The following is a 20,269-nucleotide window of genomic DNA, read 5'->3' on the forward strand; positions in this document are numbered from 1 at the left end:
CGCTGAGTCTCAGGTAAGAAGTGAAAGAACAGGTGAGAGTGTCACGAGCCTGAGAGGAGGGGGGGGGGGGGGGGGGGGGGAGGCTACAGCTGGGAGGAAATATACTGCAGTACTACTCTGTATAGTACTATACTGAGTAGTACTATAGTATAGTAATATAGTACTTTACTGTAGTACAGTTAGAGGTACTAGTACTTTACTGTAGTACAGTTAGAGGTACTAGTACTTTACTGTAGTACAGTTAGAGGTACTTGTACTTTACTGTAGTACAGTTAGAGGTACTTGTACTTTACTGTAGTACAGTTAGAGGTACTAGTACTTTACTGTAGTACAGTTAGAGGTACTTGTACTTTACTGTAGTACAGTTAGAGGTACTTGTACTTTACTGTAGTACAGTTAGAGGTACTAGTACTTTACTGTAGTACAGTTTGAGGTACTAGTACTTTACTGTAGTACAGTTAGAGGTACTTGTACTTTACTGTAGTACAGTTTGAGGTACTTGTACTTTACTGTAGTACAGTTAGAGGTACTTGTACTTTACTGTAGTACAGTTAGAGGTACTAGTACTTTACTGTAGTACAGTTAGAGGTACTTGTACTTTACTGTAGTACAGTTAGAGGTACTTGTACTTTACTGTAGTACAGTTAGAGGTACTTGTACTTTACTGTAGTACAGTTAGAGGTACTAGTACTTCTTTCCTCACCCCTCACATTTACCTGCTGACCCTTTGGAGGGGCCCCACCCCTAGGTTGGGAACCACTGGACTAAACTAGCTAACTGTATATAAAGTAGTGTAAACTAGCTAACTGTATATAAAGTAGTGTAAACTAGCTCCACCTCCAGCAGCTACAACAGTAACATGCTGCTCTAACACTGATGCTTCACTATTAATAATCTAATGATGTCATAATAATAATATAATCTGATGATGTCATAATAATAATATATCACTATTAATCATCTGATGATGTCATAATAATAATATATCACTTCCTGTTGATCAGCTGACCGGACACAACGTCTTCTTCATGCTTTTAAAGCTGCTGAATCAGAGTGTGTGTGTGTGTGTGTGTGTGTGTGTGTGTGTGTGTGTGTGTGTGTGTGTTGTGTGTGTGTTGTGTCAACACTTCAATGTTTCTCCTAAAACAAACATCTCATTAGTCATCAATTAGAGGACGACAGGTCTGAAGTTACCTGCTCACCTGTTTCTACCTGTCTGTCTGTCTGTCTGTCTGTCTGTCTGTCTGTCTGTCTGTCTGTCTGTCTGTCTGTCTGTCTGTCTGTCTGTCTGTCTGTCTGTCTGTCTGTCTGTCTCTACCTGTCTGTCTCTACCTGTCTGTCTGTCTGTCTCTACCTGTCTGTCTGTCTCTACCTGTCTGTCTGTCTGTCTCTACCTGTCTGTCTCTACCTGCCTGTCTGTCTCTACCTGTCTGTCTGTCTGTCTGTCTCTACCTGTCTGTCTCTACCTGTCTGTCTGTCTGTCTGTCTGTCTCTACCTGTCTGTCTCTACCTGTCTGTCTCTACCTGTCTGTCTGTCTCTACCTGTCTGTCTGTCTGTCTGTCTCTACCTGTCTGTCTGTCTCTACCTGTCTGTCTGTCTCTACCTGTCTGTCTGTCTCTACCTGTCTGTCTCTACCTGTCTGTCTCTACCTGTCTGTCTCTACCTGTCTGTCTGTCTCTACCTGTCTGTCTGTCTGTCTGTCTCTACCTGTCTGTCTGTCTCTACCTGTCTGTCTGTCTCTACCTGTCTGTCTGTCTCTACCTGCTCATCACAGGAAGTTAACCATTCATACACTGTTGGCATAGCAACGGGAGCAGTTTGGGGTTCAGTTTGGACCTGAGGAGGAGCCGGGAATCGAACCTCCGATCTTCCAGTTGGAGGACGAGCTGCTTTATGTTTTCATTTCTATTTTATTGCTTTTCTTTCTTCAGCCTCTTTAATTTAATGTTTTTATTGCCTTTGTTTCAGTGAAAGATGCTAAATAAATGTATTATTATTATATTTATTATTATTATTATTATTATTATTATTATTATTATTATATTTATTATTATTATTATTATTATTATTATTATTATTATATTATTATTATTATTATTATTATTATTATTATTATTATTATTATTATTATTATATTTATTATTATTATTATTATTATTATATTTATTATATTTATTATATTTATTATATTTATTATATTTATTATTATTATTATTATTATTATTATTATTATTATTATTATATTATTATTGTGTTTTTACCTTCAGACCCTGAAAAGCCTTTAAAATATGAAACTTCATTTATTTTGGTGATGAACTGAAAACACTTTAAAAATCTTACTTTTTATAATTAATTTATTAAAGTATAAATAATAAATCCAGATTTAAACAATTCTTTAATCAACCTTTAATTTACCCATGAAGCTTAATCATCTCAGACATTTATCTATACAATTAAAATGACCAGAAACATATTTATATTCTTTATATTATTTATATCATTCATATTATTTATATTATTTATATTATTTATATCATTCATATTATTTATATTATTTATATTATTTATATCATTCATATTATTTATATTATTTATATTATTCATATTATTTATATTATTCATATTATTTATATTATTTATTTTCTTCATTTTCTTCATTTTCTTTATATTCAGAAGAAGTTTGATATTTTTCCTCCAGCAGCTTGTAGATGCACAGCGCCCTCTGCTGGAGGAGCAGAGAACACACACACACACACACACACACGGTAACACACACACACACACACCCGGCCTGCAGCTCATTAAGGTTAACGAGCAGCAGCTGTGCGCGCTCCCGATGCTCAGACCGTAGCGGACACAGCAGCGATGGTAAATACACCTGATTATTGATTATTGTTTAAACTGCTTGTTTAACATGTTATTGATCATATTGATGGTTTGGATCAGAGGCTGTAATACATTAATATCTATATGTATAATACATATTATATTTATTATATGTATATTTATTATATGTATTATATTTATTATATTTATTATATTTATTATATGTATTATATTTATTCTATTTATATTTATTCTATTTATTATATTTATTATATGTATATTTATTCTATTTATTCTATTTATTATATTTATATTTATTCTATTTATTATATTTATTATATTTATATTTATATTTATTCTATTTATTATATTTATTATATTTATATTTATTATATTTATTATATTTATTATATTTATTATATGTATTATATTTATTATATGTATTATATTTATTATATTTATTATATTTATTATATTTATTAATCACCATGAACAAGCTTTACTGCACACTCTTTATTTTCAATAGAAAAGTTTCACGGTCTCCAACAACGTGTGTGTGTGTGTGTGTGTGTGTGTGTGTGTGTGTGTGTGTGTGTGTGTGTGTGTGTGTGTGTGTGTGTGTGTGTGTGTGTGTGTGTGTGTGTGTGTGTGTGTGTGTGTGTGTGTGTGTGTGTGTGTGTGTGTGTGTGTGTGTGTCAGTTAGATGTAAAGATGGAGGAGTGTGTATCTCGTGGTGATTCCTCTCAGCTGGTTTCTCTTCTTCAGTCTGAAGGTCTGAACAGCACAGTGCTGACCAGACTGGACCAGCTGGTTACCAAGGTAACGGGCCGGGGGTGTGGTCTCCATGGTAACGGGCCGGGGGTGTGGTCTCTATGGTAACTGACCGGGGGTGTGGTCTCCATGGTAACAGCTGTTTTGTGTGCAGGAGCTGAGCAGCTCCGGGTTCGGCAGGGTCCGGGTGGTGCTGAGGTCCGTAGAGGTTCTGTCAGAGAACAGAGACGACCTGCAGGCGCTGCTGGACCGAGGACTCACCTCTAAGGTGATTATTGATCTGATCACCTGCTGATCAGCTGATCACCTGCTGATCAGCTGACCTGTGTTTGTCTTCAGGTGCTCACCTGGTACCAAAAGGTCCGGGACCTCCTGACCTCTGACCTCCAGAAGAACTCCGACCCGCTGCTGACACTCAATGACGGCTTCTATGACTACTTCCTGGTGAGGATCTGGATCTGGTCTCTGTGTGTAAACCTGGTCTGAAGGACACGGGTCAGGTTCTGCTGTCTGATGGTCTCAGATCAGTAATTATTATAAATGTTTATTTTGTTGCATCAGAACAAAAAAGAGGAAAAGGTTCCTCACAGAACCCAGAAACTAAATGATCCTTAACTTAAACACTGAGATCAATCACTTCCTGTTCCTGATCAATCACTTCCTGTTCCTGATCAATCACTTCCTGTTCCTGAAGACCAAACTGTTCCTGCTGCTCTGTGACCTCTGACCTCTGACCTGTGTTAGGCTACACTGGGCTTTACGTTGTTTATCATGATGTCATCACACAGTCAACACATCCGCTGCCACTGAAGGGAGCTTTACTTTGAAGGCCTCACTTCATTTCCTGTAAACAATGACATCATTACCAAAAAGCTCCATGTTGGTCTCATCTGTCCACAGGAAGTTCTCATCTGTACACAGGAAGTTCTCATCTGTCCACAGGAAGTTCTCATCTGTTCACAGGAAGTTCTCAACTGTCCACAGGAAGTTCTCATCTGTCCACAGGAAGTTCTCATCTGTCCACAGGAAGTTCTCATCTGTCCACAGGAAGTTCTCATCTGTCCACAGGAAGTTCTCATCTGTCCACAGGAAGTTCTCATCTGTCCACAGGAAGTTCTCATCTGTCCACAGGAAGTTCTCATCTGTCCACAGGAGGTTCTCATCTGTCCACAGGAAGTTCTCATCTGTCCACAGGAAGTTCTCATCTGTCCACAGGAAGTTCTCAACTGTCCACAGGAAGTTCTCCCAGAACCATTTTAGCTTCATCACATACGTTTAGTTAAACTCCAGTCTGCTGTTTTTGCCTTAATGTCAGCAGTGGAGTCTCCTGGTTCTCCTGGCTCTCCTGGTTCTCCTGGTTCTCCTGGCTCTCCTGGTTCTCCTGGTTCTCCTGGTTCTCCTGGTTCTCCCGGCTCTCCTGGCTCTCCTGGCTCTCCTGGTTCTCCTGGCTCTCCTGGTTCTCCTGGCTCTCCTGGCTCTCCTGGCTCTCCTGGCTCTCCTGGTTCTCCTGGTTCTCCCGGCTCTCCCGGTTCTCTTGGTTCTCCTGGTTCTCCTGCTTCTCCTGGTTCTCCTGGTTCTCCTGGCTCTCCTGGTTCTCCTGGTTCTCCTGGTTCTCCTGGCTCTCCTGGTTCTCCCGGCTCTCCTGGTTCTCCTGGTTCTCCTGGTTCTCCCGGCTCTCCTGGTTCTCCTGGTTCTCCTGGTTCTCCTGGTTCTCCTGGCTCTCCTGGTTCTCCTGGCTCTCTTGGTTCTCCTGGTTCTCCTGGCTCTCCTGGCTCTCCTGGTTCTCCTGGTTCTCCCGGCTCTCCTGGTTCTCCTGGCTCTCCTGGTTCTCCTGGTTCTCCTGGTTCTCCTGGTTCTCCTGGTTCTCCTGGTTCTCCCGGCTCTCCTGGTTCTCCTGGTTCTCCTGGTTCTCCCGGCTCTCCTGGTTCTCCTGGCTCTCCTGGTTCTCCTGGCTCTCCTGGATCTCCTGGTTCTCCTGGCTCTCCTGGTTCTCCTGGTTCTCCTGGCTCTCCTGGTTCTCCTGGCTCTCCTGGTTCTCCTGATTCTCCTGGTTCTCCTGGCTCTCCTGGTTCTCCTGGTTCTCCTGGCTCTTCTGGTTCTCCTGGCTCTCCTGGTTCTCCCGGCTCTCCTGGCTCTCCTGGCTCTCCTGGATCTCCTGGCTCTCCTGGTTCTCCTGGTTCTCCTGGTTCTCCCGGCTCTCCTGGTTCTCTTGGTTCTCCTGGTTCTCCTGGTTCTCCCGGCTCTCCTGGTTCTCCTGGTTCTCTTGGTTCTCCTGGTTCTCCTGGTTCTCCCGGATCTCCTGGTTCTCCTGGTTCTCTTGGTTCTCCTGGTTCTCTTGGTTCTCCTGGTTCTCCTGGCTCTCCTGGTTCTCTTGGTTCTCCTGGTTCTCCTGGTTCTCCCGGCTCTCCTGGTTCTCCTGGTTCTCCTGGTTCTCCCGGCTCTCCTGGTTCTCCTGGTTCTCTTGGTTCTCCTGGTTCTCCTGGTTCTCTTGGTTCTCCTGGTTCTCCTGGTTCTCTTGGTTCTCCTGGTTCTCCTGGTTCTCCTGGCTCTCCTGGCTCTCCTGGTTCTCCCGGTTCTCCCGGCTCTCCCGGCTCTCCTGGCTCTCCTGGTTCTCCTGGTTCTCCTGGCTCTCCTGGTTCTCCTGGTTCTCCCGGCTCTCCCGGCTCTCCCGGCTCTCCCGGTTCTCCCGGCTCTCCTGGCTCTCCTGGTTCTCCTGGTTCTCCTGGTTCTCCCGGCTCTCCTGGTTCTCTTGGTTCTCTTGGTTCTCCTGGTTCTCCCGGCTCTCCCGGTTCTCTTGGTTCTCCTGGTTCTCCTGGTTCTCCTGGTTCTCCCGGCTCTCCTGGTTCTCCTGGTTCTCTTGGTTCTCCTGGTTCTCTTGGTTCTCCTGGTTCTCCCGGCACTCCTGGTTCTCCTGGTTCTCTTGGTTCTCCTGGTTCTCCTGGTTCTCTTGGTTCTCCTGGTTCTCTTGGTTCTCCTGGTTCTCCCGGCACTCCTGGCTCTCCTGGTTTTGGAAGCTGATCGACGTTCTTTATTCAAACAATCCTTCATTGTAATGTTCCTCAGTGTTCTCCGGTGGAACCCAAACCCAGCTACAGGAACATTCCCATCTCTGCAGATTGTTCATGTTTGGTTCTCTTTGCTCTTCTTTCTGTTCTCCATGTTAACTGGTTTATAAGTTACAGCTTTAACAAACATTCAATCATTTCCTCCATGTTTGTAGTTCTTTATCAAGTTTGACTTTTCTTCTGTTTTTGATCCAAAACAACAAAACAAACAAATGAATGTTTCTGTGTTTCAGCTGCTGGGTCAGAGCTCTCTTCCTGGTTGGTCTGTCTGTCTGTCTGTCTGTCTGTCTGTCTGTCTGTCTGTCTGTCTGTCTGTCTGTCTGTCTGTCTGTCTGTCTCTCTCTCTCACCTGTCTGTCTCTCACCTGTCTGTCTGTCTCTCTCACCAGTCTGTATCTCACCTGTCTGTCTGTCTGTCTGTCTCTCACCTGTCTGTCTCTCACCTGTCTGTCTGTCTGTCTGTCTGTCTCTCACCTGTCTGTTTGTCTGTCTGTCTCTCACCTGTCTGTCTCTCACCTGTCTGTCTCTCACCTGTCTGTCTGTCTGTCTGTCTCTCACCTGTCTCTCACCTGTCTGTCTGTTTGTCTGTCTGTCTCTCACCTGTCTGTCTCTCACCTGTCTGTCTCTCACCTGTCTGTCTGTCTCTCACCTGTCTGTCTGTCTCTCACCTGTCTCACCTGTCTGTCTCTCACCGGCCTGTCTGTCTCTCACCTGTCTGTCTCTCACCTGTCTGTCTGTCTCACCTGTCTGTCTGTCTGCTCACCTGTCTGTCTGTCTCTCACCTGTCTGTCTGTCTCTCACCTGTCTGTCTCTCACCTGTCTGCCTGTCTCTCACCTGTCTGTCTCTCACCTGTCTGTCTCTCACCTGTCTGTCTGTCTGTCTCTCACCTGTCTGTCTCTCACCTGTCTGTCTCTCACCTGTCTGTCTCTCACCTGTCTGTCTGTCTCTCACCTGTCTGTCTGTCTCACCTGTCTGTCTGTCTGCTCACCTGTCTGTCTGTCTCTCACCTGTCTGTCTGTCTCTCACCTGTCTGTCTCTCACCTGTCTGCCTGTCTCTCACCTGTCTGTCTCTCACCTGTCTGTCTGTCTCTCACCTGTCTGTCTGTCTGTCTCTCACCTGTCTGTCTCTCACCTGTCTGTCTCTCACCTGTCTGTCTCTCAGTCAGTCAGCTGTCTGGGGTTCTTCTCCAGTTGGCAGCGTCTGCGCTGGAACCAAACATCATCTTCACACCGAGACTAGAGGTAAAGAAACACTCCTCAAACTCATTTCATACCGTTACTCTATTACTCTATTACTCTGTTACTCTGTTACTCTATTACTCTGTTACTCTGTTACTCTGTTACTCTGTTACTCTATTACTCTATTACTCTATTACTCTGTTACTCTGTTACTCTGTTACTCTGTTACTCTGTTAGTCTGTTACTCTGTTACTCTATTACTCTGTTACTCTGTTACTCTATTACTCTGTTACTCTATTACTCTATTACTCTGTTACTCTATTACTCTGTTACTCTATTACTCTGTTACTCTATTACTCTGTTACTCTGTTACTCTATTACTCTATTACTCTGTTACTCTGTTACTCTATTACTCTGTTACTCTATTACTCTGTTACTCTGTTACTCTATTACTCTATTAGTCTGTTACTCTATTACTCTATTACTCTGTTACTCTGTTACTCTATTACTCTGTTACTCTATTACTCTGTTACTCTATTACTCTGTTACTCTGTTACTCTATTACTCTGTTACTCTGTTACTCTGTTACTCTATTACACTGTTAGTCTGTTACTCTGTTACTCTGTTACTCTGTTACTCTGTTACTCTATTACTCTGTTACTCTGTTACTCTATTACTCTGTTACTCTGTTACTCTATTACTCTGTTACTCTGTTACTCTGTTACTCTATTACACTGTTAGTCTGTTACTCTGTTACTCTGTTACTCTGTTACTCTGTTACTCTATTACTCTGTTACTCTGTTACTCTATTACTCTGTTACTCTATTACTCTGTTACTCTGTTACTCTATTACTCTATTACTCTGTTACTCTGTTACTCTATTACTCTGTTACTCTATTAGTCTGTTACTCTATTACTCTGTTACTCTGTTACTCTATTACTCTGTTACTCTATTACTCTGTTACTCTATTACTCTGTTACTCTATTACTCTATTACTCTGTTACTCTGTTACTCTGTTACTCTATTACTCTGTTACTCTGTTACTCTGTTACTCTATTACTCTGTTACTCTATTACTCTATTACTCTGTTACTCTGTTACTCTATTTCTCTGTTACTCTATTACTCTGTTACTCTGTTACTCTATTACTCTGTTACTCTATTACTCTATTACTCTGTTACTCTGTTACTCTATTTCTCTGTTACTCTATTACTCTGTTACTCTGTTACTCTATTACTCTGTTACTCTATTACTCTGTTACTCTGTTACTCTGTTACTCTATTACTCTATTACTCTGTTACTCTATTACTCTGTTAGTCTGTTACTCTATTACTCTGTTACTCTGTTACTCTATTACTCTGTTACTCTATTACTCTGTTACTCTATTTCTCTGTTACTCTATTACTCTGTTACTCTGTTACTCTATTACTCTGTTACTCTATTTCTCTGTTACTCTATTACTCTGTTAGTCTGTTACTCTATTACTCTATTACTCTGTTAGTCTGTTACTCTGTTACTCTGTTACTCTGTTACTCTATTACTCTATTACTCTGTTACTCTGTTACTCTATTACTCTATTACTCTGTTACTCTATTACTCTATTACTCTGTTAGTCTGTTACTCTGTTACTCTGTTACTCTATTACTCTGTTACTCTATTACTCTGTTACTCTATTACTCTGTTAGTCTGTTACTCTGTTACTCTGTTACTCTATTACTCTATTACTCTGTTAGTCTGTTACTCTATTACTCTGTTACTCTATTACTCTGTTACTCTATTACTCTGTTACTCTATTACTCTATTACTCTGTTAGTCTGTTACTCTGTTACTCTATTACTCTGTTACTCTATTACTCTGTTACTCTGTTAGTCTATTACTCTGTTACTCTATTACTCTATTAGTCTGTTACTCTATTACTCTGTTAGTCTGTTACTCTGTTAGTCTATTACTCTGTTACTCTATTACTCTGTTAGTCTGTTACTCTGTTACTCTATTACTCTGTTACTCTATTACTCTGTTACTCTGTTAGTCTATTACTCTGTTAGTCTGTTACTCTGTTACTCTATTACTCTGTTACTCTATTACTCTGTTACTCTGTTAGTCTATTACTCTGTTACTCTGTTACTCTATTACTCTGTTACTCTGTTAGTCTATTACTCTGTTACTCTATTACTCTGTTAGTCTGTTACTCTATTACTCTGTTAGTCTATTACTCTGTTACTCTATTACTCTGTTAGTCTATTACTCTATTACTCTGTTACTCTATTACTCTGTTAGTCTGTTACTCTATTACTCTATTACTCTGTTACTCTGTTAGTCTGTTACTCTATTACTCTGTTAGTCTGTTACTCTATTACTCTATTACTCTGTTACTCTGTTACTCTATTACTCTGTTAGTCTATTACTCTATTACTCTATTACTCTGTTACTCTATTACTCTGTTACTCTGTTACTCTGTTACTCTGTTACTCTGTTAGTCTATTACTCTATTACTCTATTACTCTGTTACTCTATTACTCTGTTACTCTGTTACTCTGTTACTCTGTTACTCTATTACTCTATTACTCTGTTACTCTGTTACTCTGTTAGTCTATTACTCTATTACTCTATTACTCTGTTACTCTATTACTCTGTTACTCTGTTACTCTGTTAGTCTGTTATTCTATTACTCTGTTAGTCTGTTAGTCTGTTACTCTATTACTCTGTTACTCTATTACTCTGTTACTCTATTACTCTGTTACTCTATTACTCTGTTACTTTGTTACTCTGTTAGTCTATTACTCTGTTACTCTGTTAGTCTGTTACTCTATTACTCTGTTACTCTATTACTCTGTTACTCTATTACTTTGTTAGTCTGTTACTCTGTTACTCTGTTAGTCTATTACTCTGTTACTTTGTTAGTCTGTTACTTTGTTACTCTGTTAGTCTATTACTCTGTTACTCTATTACTCTGTTAGTCTGTTACTCTGTTACTCTATTAGTCTGTTAGTCTATTACTCTGTTACTCTATTACTCTGTTACTCTGTTACTCTATTACTCTGTTACTCTGTTACTCTGTTACTCTGTTACTCTATTACTCTGTTACTCTATTACTCTGTTAGTCTGTTACTCTATTACTCTATTACTCTGTTACTCTGTTACTCTATTACTCTGTTAGTCTGTTACTCTATTACTCTGTTACTCTGTTACTCTATTACTCTGTTACTCTGTTACTCTATTACTCTGTTACTCTATTAGTCTGTTACTCTGTTACTCTGTTAGTCTGTTACTCTGTTACTCTGTTACTCTGTTAGTCTGTTACTCTGTTACTCTGTTAGTCTGTTACTCTGTTACTCTATTACTCTGTTAGTCTATTACTCTGTTACTCTATTACTCTGTTAGTCTATTACTCTGTTACTCTATTACTCTATTAGTCTGTTACTCTGTTACTCTGTTAGTCTGTTACTCTATTACTCTGTTACTCTATTACTCTATTACTCTATTACTCTGTTAGTCTGTTACTCTATTACTCTATTACTCTATTAGTCTGTTACTCTATTACTCTGTTACTCTATTACTCTGTTACTCTATTAGTCTGTTACTCTGTTACTCTATTACTCTGTTACTCTGTTACTCTGTTAGTCTGTTACTCTGTTACTCTGTTAGTCTGTTACTCTATTACTCTATTACTCTGTTACTCTATTACTCTGTTACTCTGTTACTCTATTACTCTGTTAGTCTGTTACTCTATTACTCTGTTACTCTGTTACTCTATTACTCTGTTACTCTATTACTCTATTACTCTGTTAGTCTGTTACTCTGTTACTCTATTACTCTGTTACTCTATTACTCTGTTAGTCTGTTACTCTATTACTCTGTTATTCTATTACTCTGTTACTCTATTACTCTATTACTCTGTTAGTCTGTTACTCTATTACTCTATTACTCTGTTACTCTGTTACTCTGTTACTCTATTACTCTGTTACTCTATTACTCTGTTACTTTGTTACTCTGTTAGTCTATTACTCTGTTACTCTATTACTCTATTACTCTGTTAGTCTATTACTCTGTTACTTTGTTACTCTGTTAGTCTATTACTCTGTTACTCTATTACTCTATTACTCTGTTAGTCTATTACTCTGTTACTCTATTACTCTATTACTCTGTTACTCTGTTAGTCTGTTACTCTATTACTCTGTTAGTCTATTACTCTATTACTCTGTTACTCTATTACTCTATTACTCTGTTACTCTATTACTCTGTTACTCTATTACTCTATTACTCTGTTACTCTATTACTCTATTACTCTATTACTCTGTTACTCTATTAGTCTGTTAGTCTGTTACTCTGTTACTCTGTTACTCTGTTAATCTGTTAGTCTGTTACTCTATTACTCTATTAGTCTGTTACTCTATTACTCTGTTACTCTATTACTCTATTAGTCTGTTACTCTATTACTCTGTTACTCTATTACTCTATTACTCTATTACTCTATTACTCTGTTACTCTGTTAGTCTGTTACTCTATTACTCTATTACTCTATTAGTCTGTTACTCTGTTAGTCTGTTACTCTATTACTCTATTAGTCTGTTACTCTGTTAGTCTGTTACTCTATTACTCTGTTACTCTATTACTCTGTTACTCTATTACTCTATTAGTCTATTACTCTGTTAGTCTGTTACTCTATTACTCTATTACTCTGTTACTCTGTTACTCTATTACTCTATTACTCTGTTACTCTATTACTCTGTTACTCTGTTACTCTATTACTCTATTACTCTGTTACTCTATTACTCTGTTACTCTATTACTCTATTACTCTATTACTCTGTTACTCTGTTACTCTATTACTCTGTTACTCTATTACTCTATTACTCTGTTACTCTATTAGTCTGTTACTCTATTACTCTGTTACTCTGTTAGTCTGTTACTCTATTACTCTGTTACTCTATTAGTCTGTTAGTCTGTTACTCTATTACTCTATTACTCTATTAGTCTGTTACTCTATTACTCTGTTACTCTATTAGTCTGTTACTCTGTTACTCTGTTAGTCTGTTACTCTGTTACTCTGTTACTCTATTACTCTATTACTCTATTACTCTGTTACTCTATTACTCTATTACTCTGTTAGTCTGTTACTCTATTACTCTATTACTCTATTAGTCTGTTACTCTATTACTCTGTTACTCTGTTACTCTGTTACTCTGTTACTCTGTTAGTCTGTTACTCTGTTACTCTGTTAGTCTGTTACTCTATTACTCTATTACTCTGTTACTCTATTACTCTGTTACTCTGTTACTCTATTACTCTGTTAGTCTGTTACTCTATTACTCTGTTACTCTGTTACTCTATTACTCTGTTACTCTGTTACTCTATTACTCTATTACTCTGTTAGTCTGTTACTCTGTTACTCTATTACTCTGTTACTCTATTACTCTGTTAGTCTGTTACTCTATTACTCTGTTATTCTATTACTCTGTTACTCTATTACTCTGTTACTCTATTACTCTATTACTCTGTTAGTCTGTTACTCTATTACTCTATTACTCTGTTACTCTGTTACTCTGTTAGTCTGTTAGTCTATTACTCTGTTACTCTATTACTCTAGTACTCTGTTACTCTGTTACTCTGTTACTCTGTTAGTCTGTTACTCTATTACTCTATTACTCTGTTACTCTATTACTCTGTTAGTCTGTTACTCTATTACTCTGTTACTCTATTACTCTGTTACTCTATTACTCTGTTACTCTATTACTCTGTTAGTCTGTTACTCTATTACTCTATTACTCTGTTACTTTGTTACTCTGTTAGTCTGTTACTCTGTTACTCTATTACTCTGTTACTCTGTTACTCTATTACTCTATTACTCTGTTAGTCTATTACTCTGTTACTCTATTACTCTATTACTCTGTTACTCTGTTAGTCTGTTACTCTATTACTCTGTTACTCTATTACTCTATTACTCTGTTACTCTATTACTCTGTTACTCTATTACTCTATTACTCTGTTAGTCTATTACTCTATTACTCTGTTACTCTATTACTCTATTACTCTATTACTCTGTTACTCTATTACTCTGTTACTCTATTACTCTATTACTCTGTTACTCTATTACTCTATTACTCTATTACTCTGTTACTCTATTAGTCTGTTACTCTATTACTCTGTTAGTCTGTTACTCTGTTACTCTGTTAGTCTGTTACTCTGTTACTCTATTACTCTATTACTCTGTTACTCTATTACTCTGTTAGTCTATTACTCTGTTACTCTATTACTCTATTACTCTATTACTCTGTTACTCTATTACTCTGTTACTCTATTACTCTGTTACTCTATTACTCTATTACTCTATTACTCTGTTACTCTGTTAATCTGTTAGTCTGTTACTCTATTACTCTATTAGTCTGTTACTCTATTACTCTGTTACTCTATTACTCTATTAGTCTGTTACTCTATTACTCTGTTACTCTGTTACTCTGTTACTCTATTACTCTGTTAGTCTATTACTCTATTACTCTATTAGTCTGTTACTCTGTTAGTCTGTTACTCTATTACTCTATTAGTCTGTTACTCTGTTAGTCTGTTACTCTATTACTCTGTTACTCTATTACTCTGTTACTCTATTACTCTATTAGTCTATTACTCTGTAAGTCTGTTACTCTATTACTCTATTACTCTGTTACTCTGTTACTCTATTACTCTATTACTCTGTTACTCTATTACTCTGTTACTCTGTTACTCTATTACTCTATTACTCTGTTACTCTATTACTCTGTTACTCTATTACTCTATTACTCTATTACTCTGTTACTCTGTTACTCTATTACTCTGTTACTCTATTACTCTATTAATCTGTTACTCTATTACTCTGTTACTCTGTTACTCTGTTAGTCTATTACTCTGTTACTCTATTACTCTATTACTCTGTTACTCTGTTACTCTATTACTCTGTTACTCTATTACTCTATTAGTCTGTTACTCTATTACTCTGTTACTCTGTTACTCTGTTAGTCTATTACTCTGTTACTCTATTACTCTATTACTCTATTACTCTATTACTCTATTACTCTGTTACTCTATTACTCTATTACTCTGTTACTCTGTTACTCTATTACTCTATTACTCTATTACTCTATTAGTCTGTTACTCTATTACTCTATTACTCTATTACTCTATTACTCTGTTACTCTATTACTCTATTAGTCTGTTACTCTGTTACTCTATTACTCTATTACTCTATTACTCTATTACTCTGTTACTCTGTTACTCTATTACTCTATTACTCTATTACTCTATTAGTCTGTTACTCTATTACTCTGTTACTCTATTACTCTGTTACTCTGTTACTCTATTACTCTATTACTCTATTACTCTGTTACTCTGTTACTCTATTACTCTATTACTCTATTACTCTATTACTCTATTACTCTATTACTCTATTACTCTGTTACTCTATTACTCTATTACTCTATTAGTCTGTTACTCTATTACTCTGTTACTCTATTACTCTTCTGTTTTTTCTTCCAGGCGATCAGAACCTTCAACGGCATCCTGGAGTCTCTGAGCCCAATAGAGCGGAGACTGATCCAGAACCACCAGAACCTCACGGACGCAATGTAACACACACACACACACACACACACACACACACACACACACACACACACAGTAACACACACACACACTCACACACAGTAACACACACACACACACACACACACAGTAACACACACACACACACACACACACACACACACACCCACAGTAACACACACACACACACACACAGTAACACACACACACACTCACACACAGTAACACACACACACACACACACACAGTAACACACACACACACACACACACACACACACACACACACACACACACACACACACAGTAACACACACACACTCACACACAGTAACACACACACACACAGTAACACACACACCCACAGTAACCCAGTGGTTGTCTCCCTCAGCTCTCATGTAGCTCGCGCGGTGCTAGCGGTTGGAGGTGAGTCTGAGTAGAAACGACGTCACTGTTCAGCAGTCTGAGTCCGTCTGTGTTTGAAGCGTTTTCATTGGTCGTGTTTCAGACTACGAGCTGCAGGTCAGCCTATCAGAGGCTCTGTGTCGTCTGACTCCCAGGAAGGAGCGACAGCAGAGAGCCAATCACTGGTTTTCTAGCTGTGACATCAGCAACGCCTTCTGTGACATCAGAGACGGAGACTTTGAGGTGGTGAGTGTCCCACCTGTCTCTCTCTCTGACCTGTCTGTCTGTCTCTCTCTGACCTGTCTGTCTCTGACCTGTCTCTCTCTCTGACCTGTCTGTCTGTCTCTCTCTGACCTGTCTCTCTCTGACCTGTCTGTCTCTGACCTGTCTCTCTTTGACCTGTCTGTCTGTCTCTCTCTGACCTGTCTGTCTCTGACCTGTCTCTCTCTGACCTGTCTGTCTCTGACCTGTCTGTCTCTCTCTCAGGACTGTCGGCGTTTCCTGAACTATGTTAACGGTTTCCTAGGAGACAGCAGGAGGTGATTACAGTAACTGATCAGAATATTCTGATAAACGATCAATACTTCATCAGGTTTTCTGTCTGTCAGGATTCACAGCTTCCCCTGCCGCAGAGCCTTCCTCGACTCCACAGAGGTAAAACTCACTTGTTCCCTCGTCTGTTCCCTCATCTGTTCCCTCATCTGTTCCTCCAGCTGTTCCCTCATCTGTTCCCTTCAGCTGTTCCCTCATCTGTTCCTCCAGCTGTTCCCTCATCTGTTCCTCCAGCTGTTCCCTCATCTGTTCCCTCAGCTGTTCCCTCAGCTGTTCCCTCATCTGTTCCTCCAGCTGTTCCCTCATCTGTTCCTCCAGCTGTTCCCTCAGCTGTTCCCTCATCTGTTCCCTCAGCTGTTCCCTCATCTGTTCCCTCATCTGTTCCCTCAGCTGTTCCCTCAGCTGTTCCCTCATCTGTTCCCTCATCTGTTCCCTCAGCTGTTCCTCCAGCTGTTCCCTCATCTGTTCCTCCAGCTGTTCCCTCAGCTGTTCCCTCATCTGTTCCCTCATCTGTTCCCTCAGCTGTTCCCTCATCTGTTCCCTCATCTGTTCCATCATCTGTTCCATCATCTGTTCCCTCATCTGTTCCCTCAGCTGTTCCCTCATCTGTTCCCTCATCTGTTCCCTCAGCTGTTCCCTCATCTGTTCCCTCATCTGTTCCATCATCTGTTCCCTCATCTGTTCCCTCAGCTGTTCCCTCATCTGTTCCCTCATCTGTTCCCTCAGCTGTTCCCTCATCTGTTCCTCCAGCTGTCCCCTCATCTGTTCCCTCAGCTGTTCCTCCAGCTGTTCCCTCATCTGTTCCTCCAGCTGTTCCCTCAGCTGTTCCCTCATCTGTTCCCTCATCTGTTCCCTCAGCTGTTCCCTCATCTGTTCCCTCATCTGTTCACCTGTCGTCCGTTTTTCTTCTTCAGCTTTTTCGTCCAAACGACGACAAACTGGACGAGTTCTGGATCGACTTTAACCTCCAATCAGGATGTGTGAGTTTCTTCGTCGATGAGCCTCAGGTACTAATGCAGCGTAATTACACTGTAATGCTGAGTGACTGCAGACAGACAGACAGACAGACAGACTGCAGACAGACAGACAGACAGACAGACTGCAGACAGACAGACAGACAGACAGACAGACAGACAGACTGCAGACAGACAGACAGACAGACAGGCTGCAGACAGACAGACAGACAGACAGGCTGACTGACAGACAGACAGACAGACAGACAGACAGACAGACAGACAGACAGACAGACAGACAGACAGACAGACAGACAGACAGACAGACAGACAGACAGACAGACAGACAGACTGCAGACAGACAGACAGACAGACAGACTGCAGACAGACAGACAGACAGACAGACAGACAGACAGACTGCAGACAGACAGACAGACAGACAGGCTGCAGACAGACAGACAGACAGACAGGCTGACTGACAGACAGACAGACAGGCTGCAGACAGACAGACAGACAGACAGACAGACAGACAGACAGACAGACAGACAGACAGACAGACAGACAGACAGACTGCAGACAGACAGACAGACAGACAGACAGACAGACAGACAGACAGACAGACTGCAGACTGACGGACGGTCATTCTTGTATCATGAAAAACTACACCTCCCATGATGCATTGTGAGAGTAGGTGTGTGTGTTTCAGAGCTTCCTGTGGGGGTCGGTCCACCTGCTCTCAGAGGACACGGATCACTACAGAATTCAGCTCACACATGACGGTCAGACTCATTGATCTCTGATCAGGTTCTGATTAATCCTACTGAGCATGTGCAGTAAACACATTCATGCTGTCCTGTTTCCCAGAATGCAGCGGGGCAGAGACCGTCCTTAGTGTCCGCCTAAACAATCCCATCATGCACCTGGACAGCAAAGGCCAGACAGTGAAGCTGACCTTTGACCCCGAACACCACAGACAGCTGGAGGAGGTTGCAGGCAGTGTCTTCACGGTACCTGTCTGTCTGTCTCTCTCTCCACCTGTCTGTCTGTCTCTCTCTCCACCTGTCTGTCTGTCTCTCTCCACCTGTCTGTCTGTCTCTCTCCACCTGTCTGTCTGTCTCTCTCCACCTGTCTGTCTGTCTCTCTCTCCACCTGTCTGTCTGTCTCTCTCCACCTGTCTGTCTGTCTCTCTCCACCTGTCTGTCTCTCTCTCCACCTGTCTGTCTGTCTCTCTCCACCTGTCTGTCTGTCTCTCTCTCCACCTGTCTGTCTGTCTCTCTCCACCTGTCTGTCTGTCTCTCTCCACCTGTCTGTCTCTCTCTCCACCTGTCTGTCTGTCTCTCTCCACCTGTCTGTCTGTCTCTCTCTCCACCTGTCTGTCTCTCTCTCCACCTGTCTGTCTGTCTCTCTCCACCTGTCTCTCTCCACCTGTCTGTCTCTCTCCACCTGTCTGTCTCTCTCCACCTGTCTGTCTCTCTCCACCTGTCTCTCTCTCCACCTGTCTGTCTCTCTCAGGTAAAGTGATGACTCAGCAGAAAAACATCTGACTGTGTTTTGTGTTTTTATGAAGCGCTCCCCCCGTGTTACAGACTCAGGTGGTAGAGTCCAGGCGTCCCCCTCTGCTGTCAGAAGTGGTTCGTCCTACAGCCGGAAGAAACCAAAGAGGAAGAGTCATCTGAAGAGTGAGTCCAGTGTGTTCATGGTTACAAACATTCTTCATTTAATCTAAATCTAACTACAGTCTCATTCAGGTGATCTCTCTTCAGGGTTAGGGTTTATTATTTCACTTTCTGACGTGAGGAATTTAAGTCTGCAGAGATTTAAGAACATCTTCAGAGGGTTTAAATGTTCCTGAAACATGATGAAACTCCTTCAGAAGGAACTTTAGATCTTTATTTTAGTAACTTCTGTGATTGTATGAATACTTCCTGCTGTTCTCATTGTCTGTATATCTGATCCTCTGGTCGGTGTCTAGTTCTGCCTCTGTCGTCTCCGAGCAGTGAGGACGGCTCCTCTGTAACCACGGTAACGCCTCATCCACCTGTTGGTGTACCTGTCCAGCACTGATGTGTCAGACTGTTGCTGATGTCAGCGCTTGTTTCTCTTCAGCCTGCAGCGAGGAAACCAGCAGAGTCCCTGTTCGATCGCATCAGACACTCCACACCATCGTTCAGCTCAGGTCAGACACACTGAAGGAAATCAAACAGTACAGGATGAATGATGAGATGACTGAATCCTGAAGAAAGGAGAGAGAATTTATTAAGTTATTGTCACTAATAAGTGGAATAATTCTGGATATGTTTGTTTGATTATTGACATACAACACTATCGTCTGCGTATGGTGATATTTAGTGTTTTGGTCCGTCTACACTGAGAACGATAACATCCTGTGTCCAGTACAGGTGTGTCTGTAGCTAATGCAGACACAGATACATTCACATGTTCTGAGCTGATTCAGTGTGTTGATCAGCAGTATTTCAGACACTAGCTGCTGTGATGTTTCAGTATGAAATGTTGCAGCTTGGTGTGTTTCAGTGCAGCTGCAGCAGAGACACAGTATGAGCTCAGATCTGCTTACTAACATGTTTTTACATTATAATAGAGAACAAAGTTACAGCATCTTTGTTATAATAAAGACTCTCTAAAGAAATCACCCTAACCCTGCTGCAGTTTACAGTCAGTGCTGAGAGAGGAGCAGAGCTGCTTTATGATACATAAATAAAGATTCTGATTGGCTATCAGAGTTTTTATGGTTCATTAAATCTCTCTGAAAGTGAACCAACGACATCGTTCTCTATCGTATCGTTCTACTCCTCCATCCATTAATGGGATGCATTAGACTCACTCTTTACCTTCCAGGCCATTAAAATCAGTCTTTGGGCTGAAATAAGAGAAGTATTAGGGTTAGTAGTAAAAAACATAGTATAAAGGACTTTTAACAGGAAGTCTA

General features: G+C 40.7%; 2 protein-coding genes across 2 annotated transcripts; both read right to left on the reverse strand.

The window, feature by feature from the left end:
- Positions 1–4,863: 4,863 nt before the first annotated feature.
- LOC133977258 (collagen alpha-1(IV) chain-like) lies at positions 4,864–6,757 on the reverse strand. The gene is made up of 3 exons (XM_062415359.1): positions 6,739–6,757; positions 6,109–6,410; positions 4,864–5,841 (listed from the first exon to the last, which is right to left on the reverse strand). The coding sequence occupies exons 1-3, from the start codon at positions 6,755–6,757 to the stop codon at positions 4,864–4,866; spliced, it is 1,299 nt and encodes a 432-aa protein (XP_062271343.1).
- Positions 6,758–16,405: 9,648 nt separating this feature from the next.
- LOC133977260 (probable inactive protein kinase DDB_G0270444) lies at positions 16,406–17,251 on the reverse strand. The gene has a single exon (XM_062415360.1). It carries the CDS (start codon positions 17,249–17,251, stop codon positions 16,406–16,408), a length of 846 nt encoding a protein of 281 aa, XP_062271344.1.
- Between the last annotated feature and the right edge of the window lie 3,018 nt (positions 17,252–20,269).

Source organism: Scomber scombrus, unplaced genomic scaffold (genome assembly GCF_963691925.1).
Source record: "Scomber scombrus unplaced genomic scaffold, fScoSco1.1 SCAFFOLD_59, whole genome shotgun sequence".
Lineage (NCBI taxonomy): Eukaryota > Metazoa > Chordata > Actinopteri > Scombriformes > Scombridae > Scomber > Scomber scombrus.

Coding starts and splice junctions, on each gene's coding strand:
- LOC133977258 (XM_062415359.1), bottom strand. Junction 5,842..6,108: donor AACCAGGAGAACCAAGAGAA/CCAGGAGAACCA, acceptor GGAGAACCAGGA/GAGCCGGGAGAACCAGGAGA.
- LOC133977260 (XM_062415360.1), bottom strand. CDS start 17,251: ATGAGGGAACAGATGAGGGAACAGCTGAGGGAACAGATGAGGGAACAG.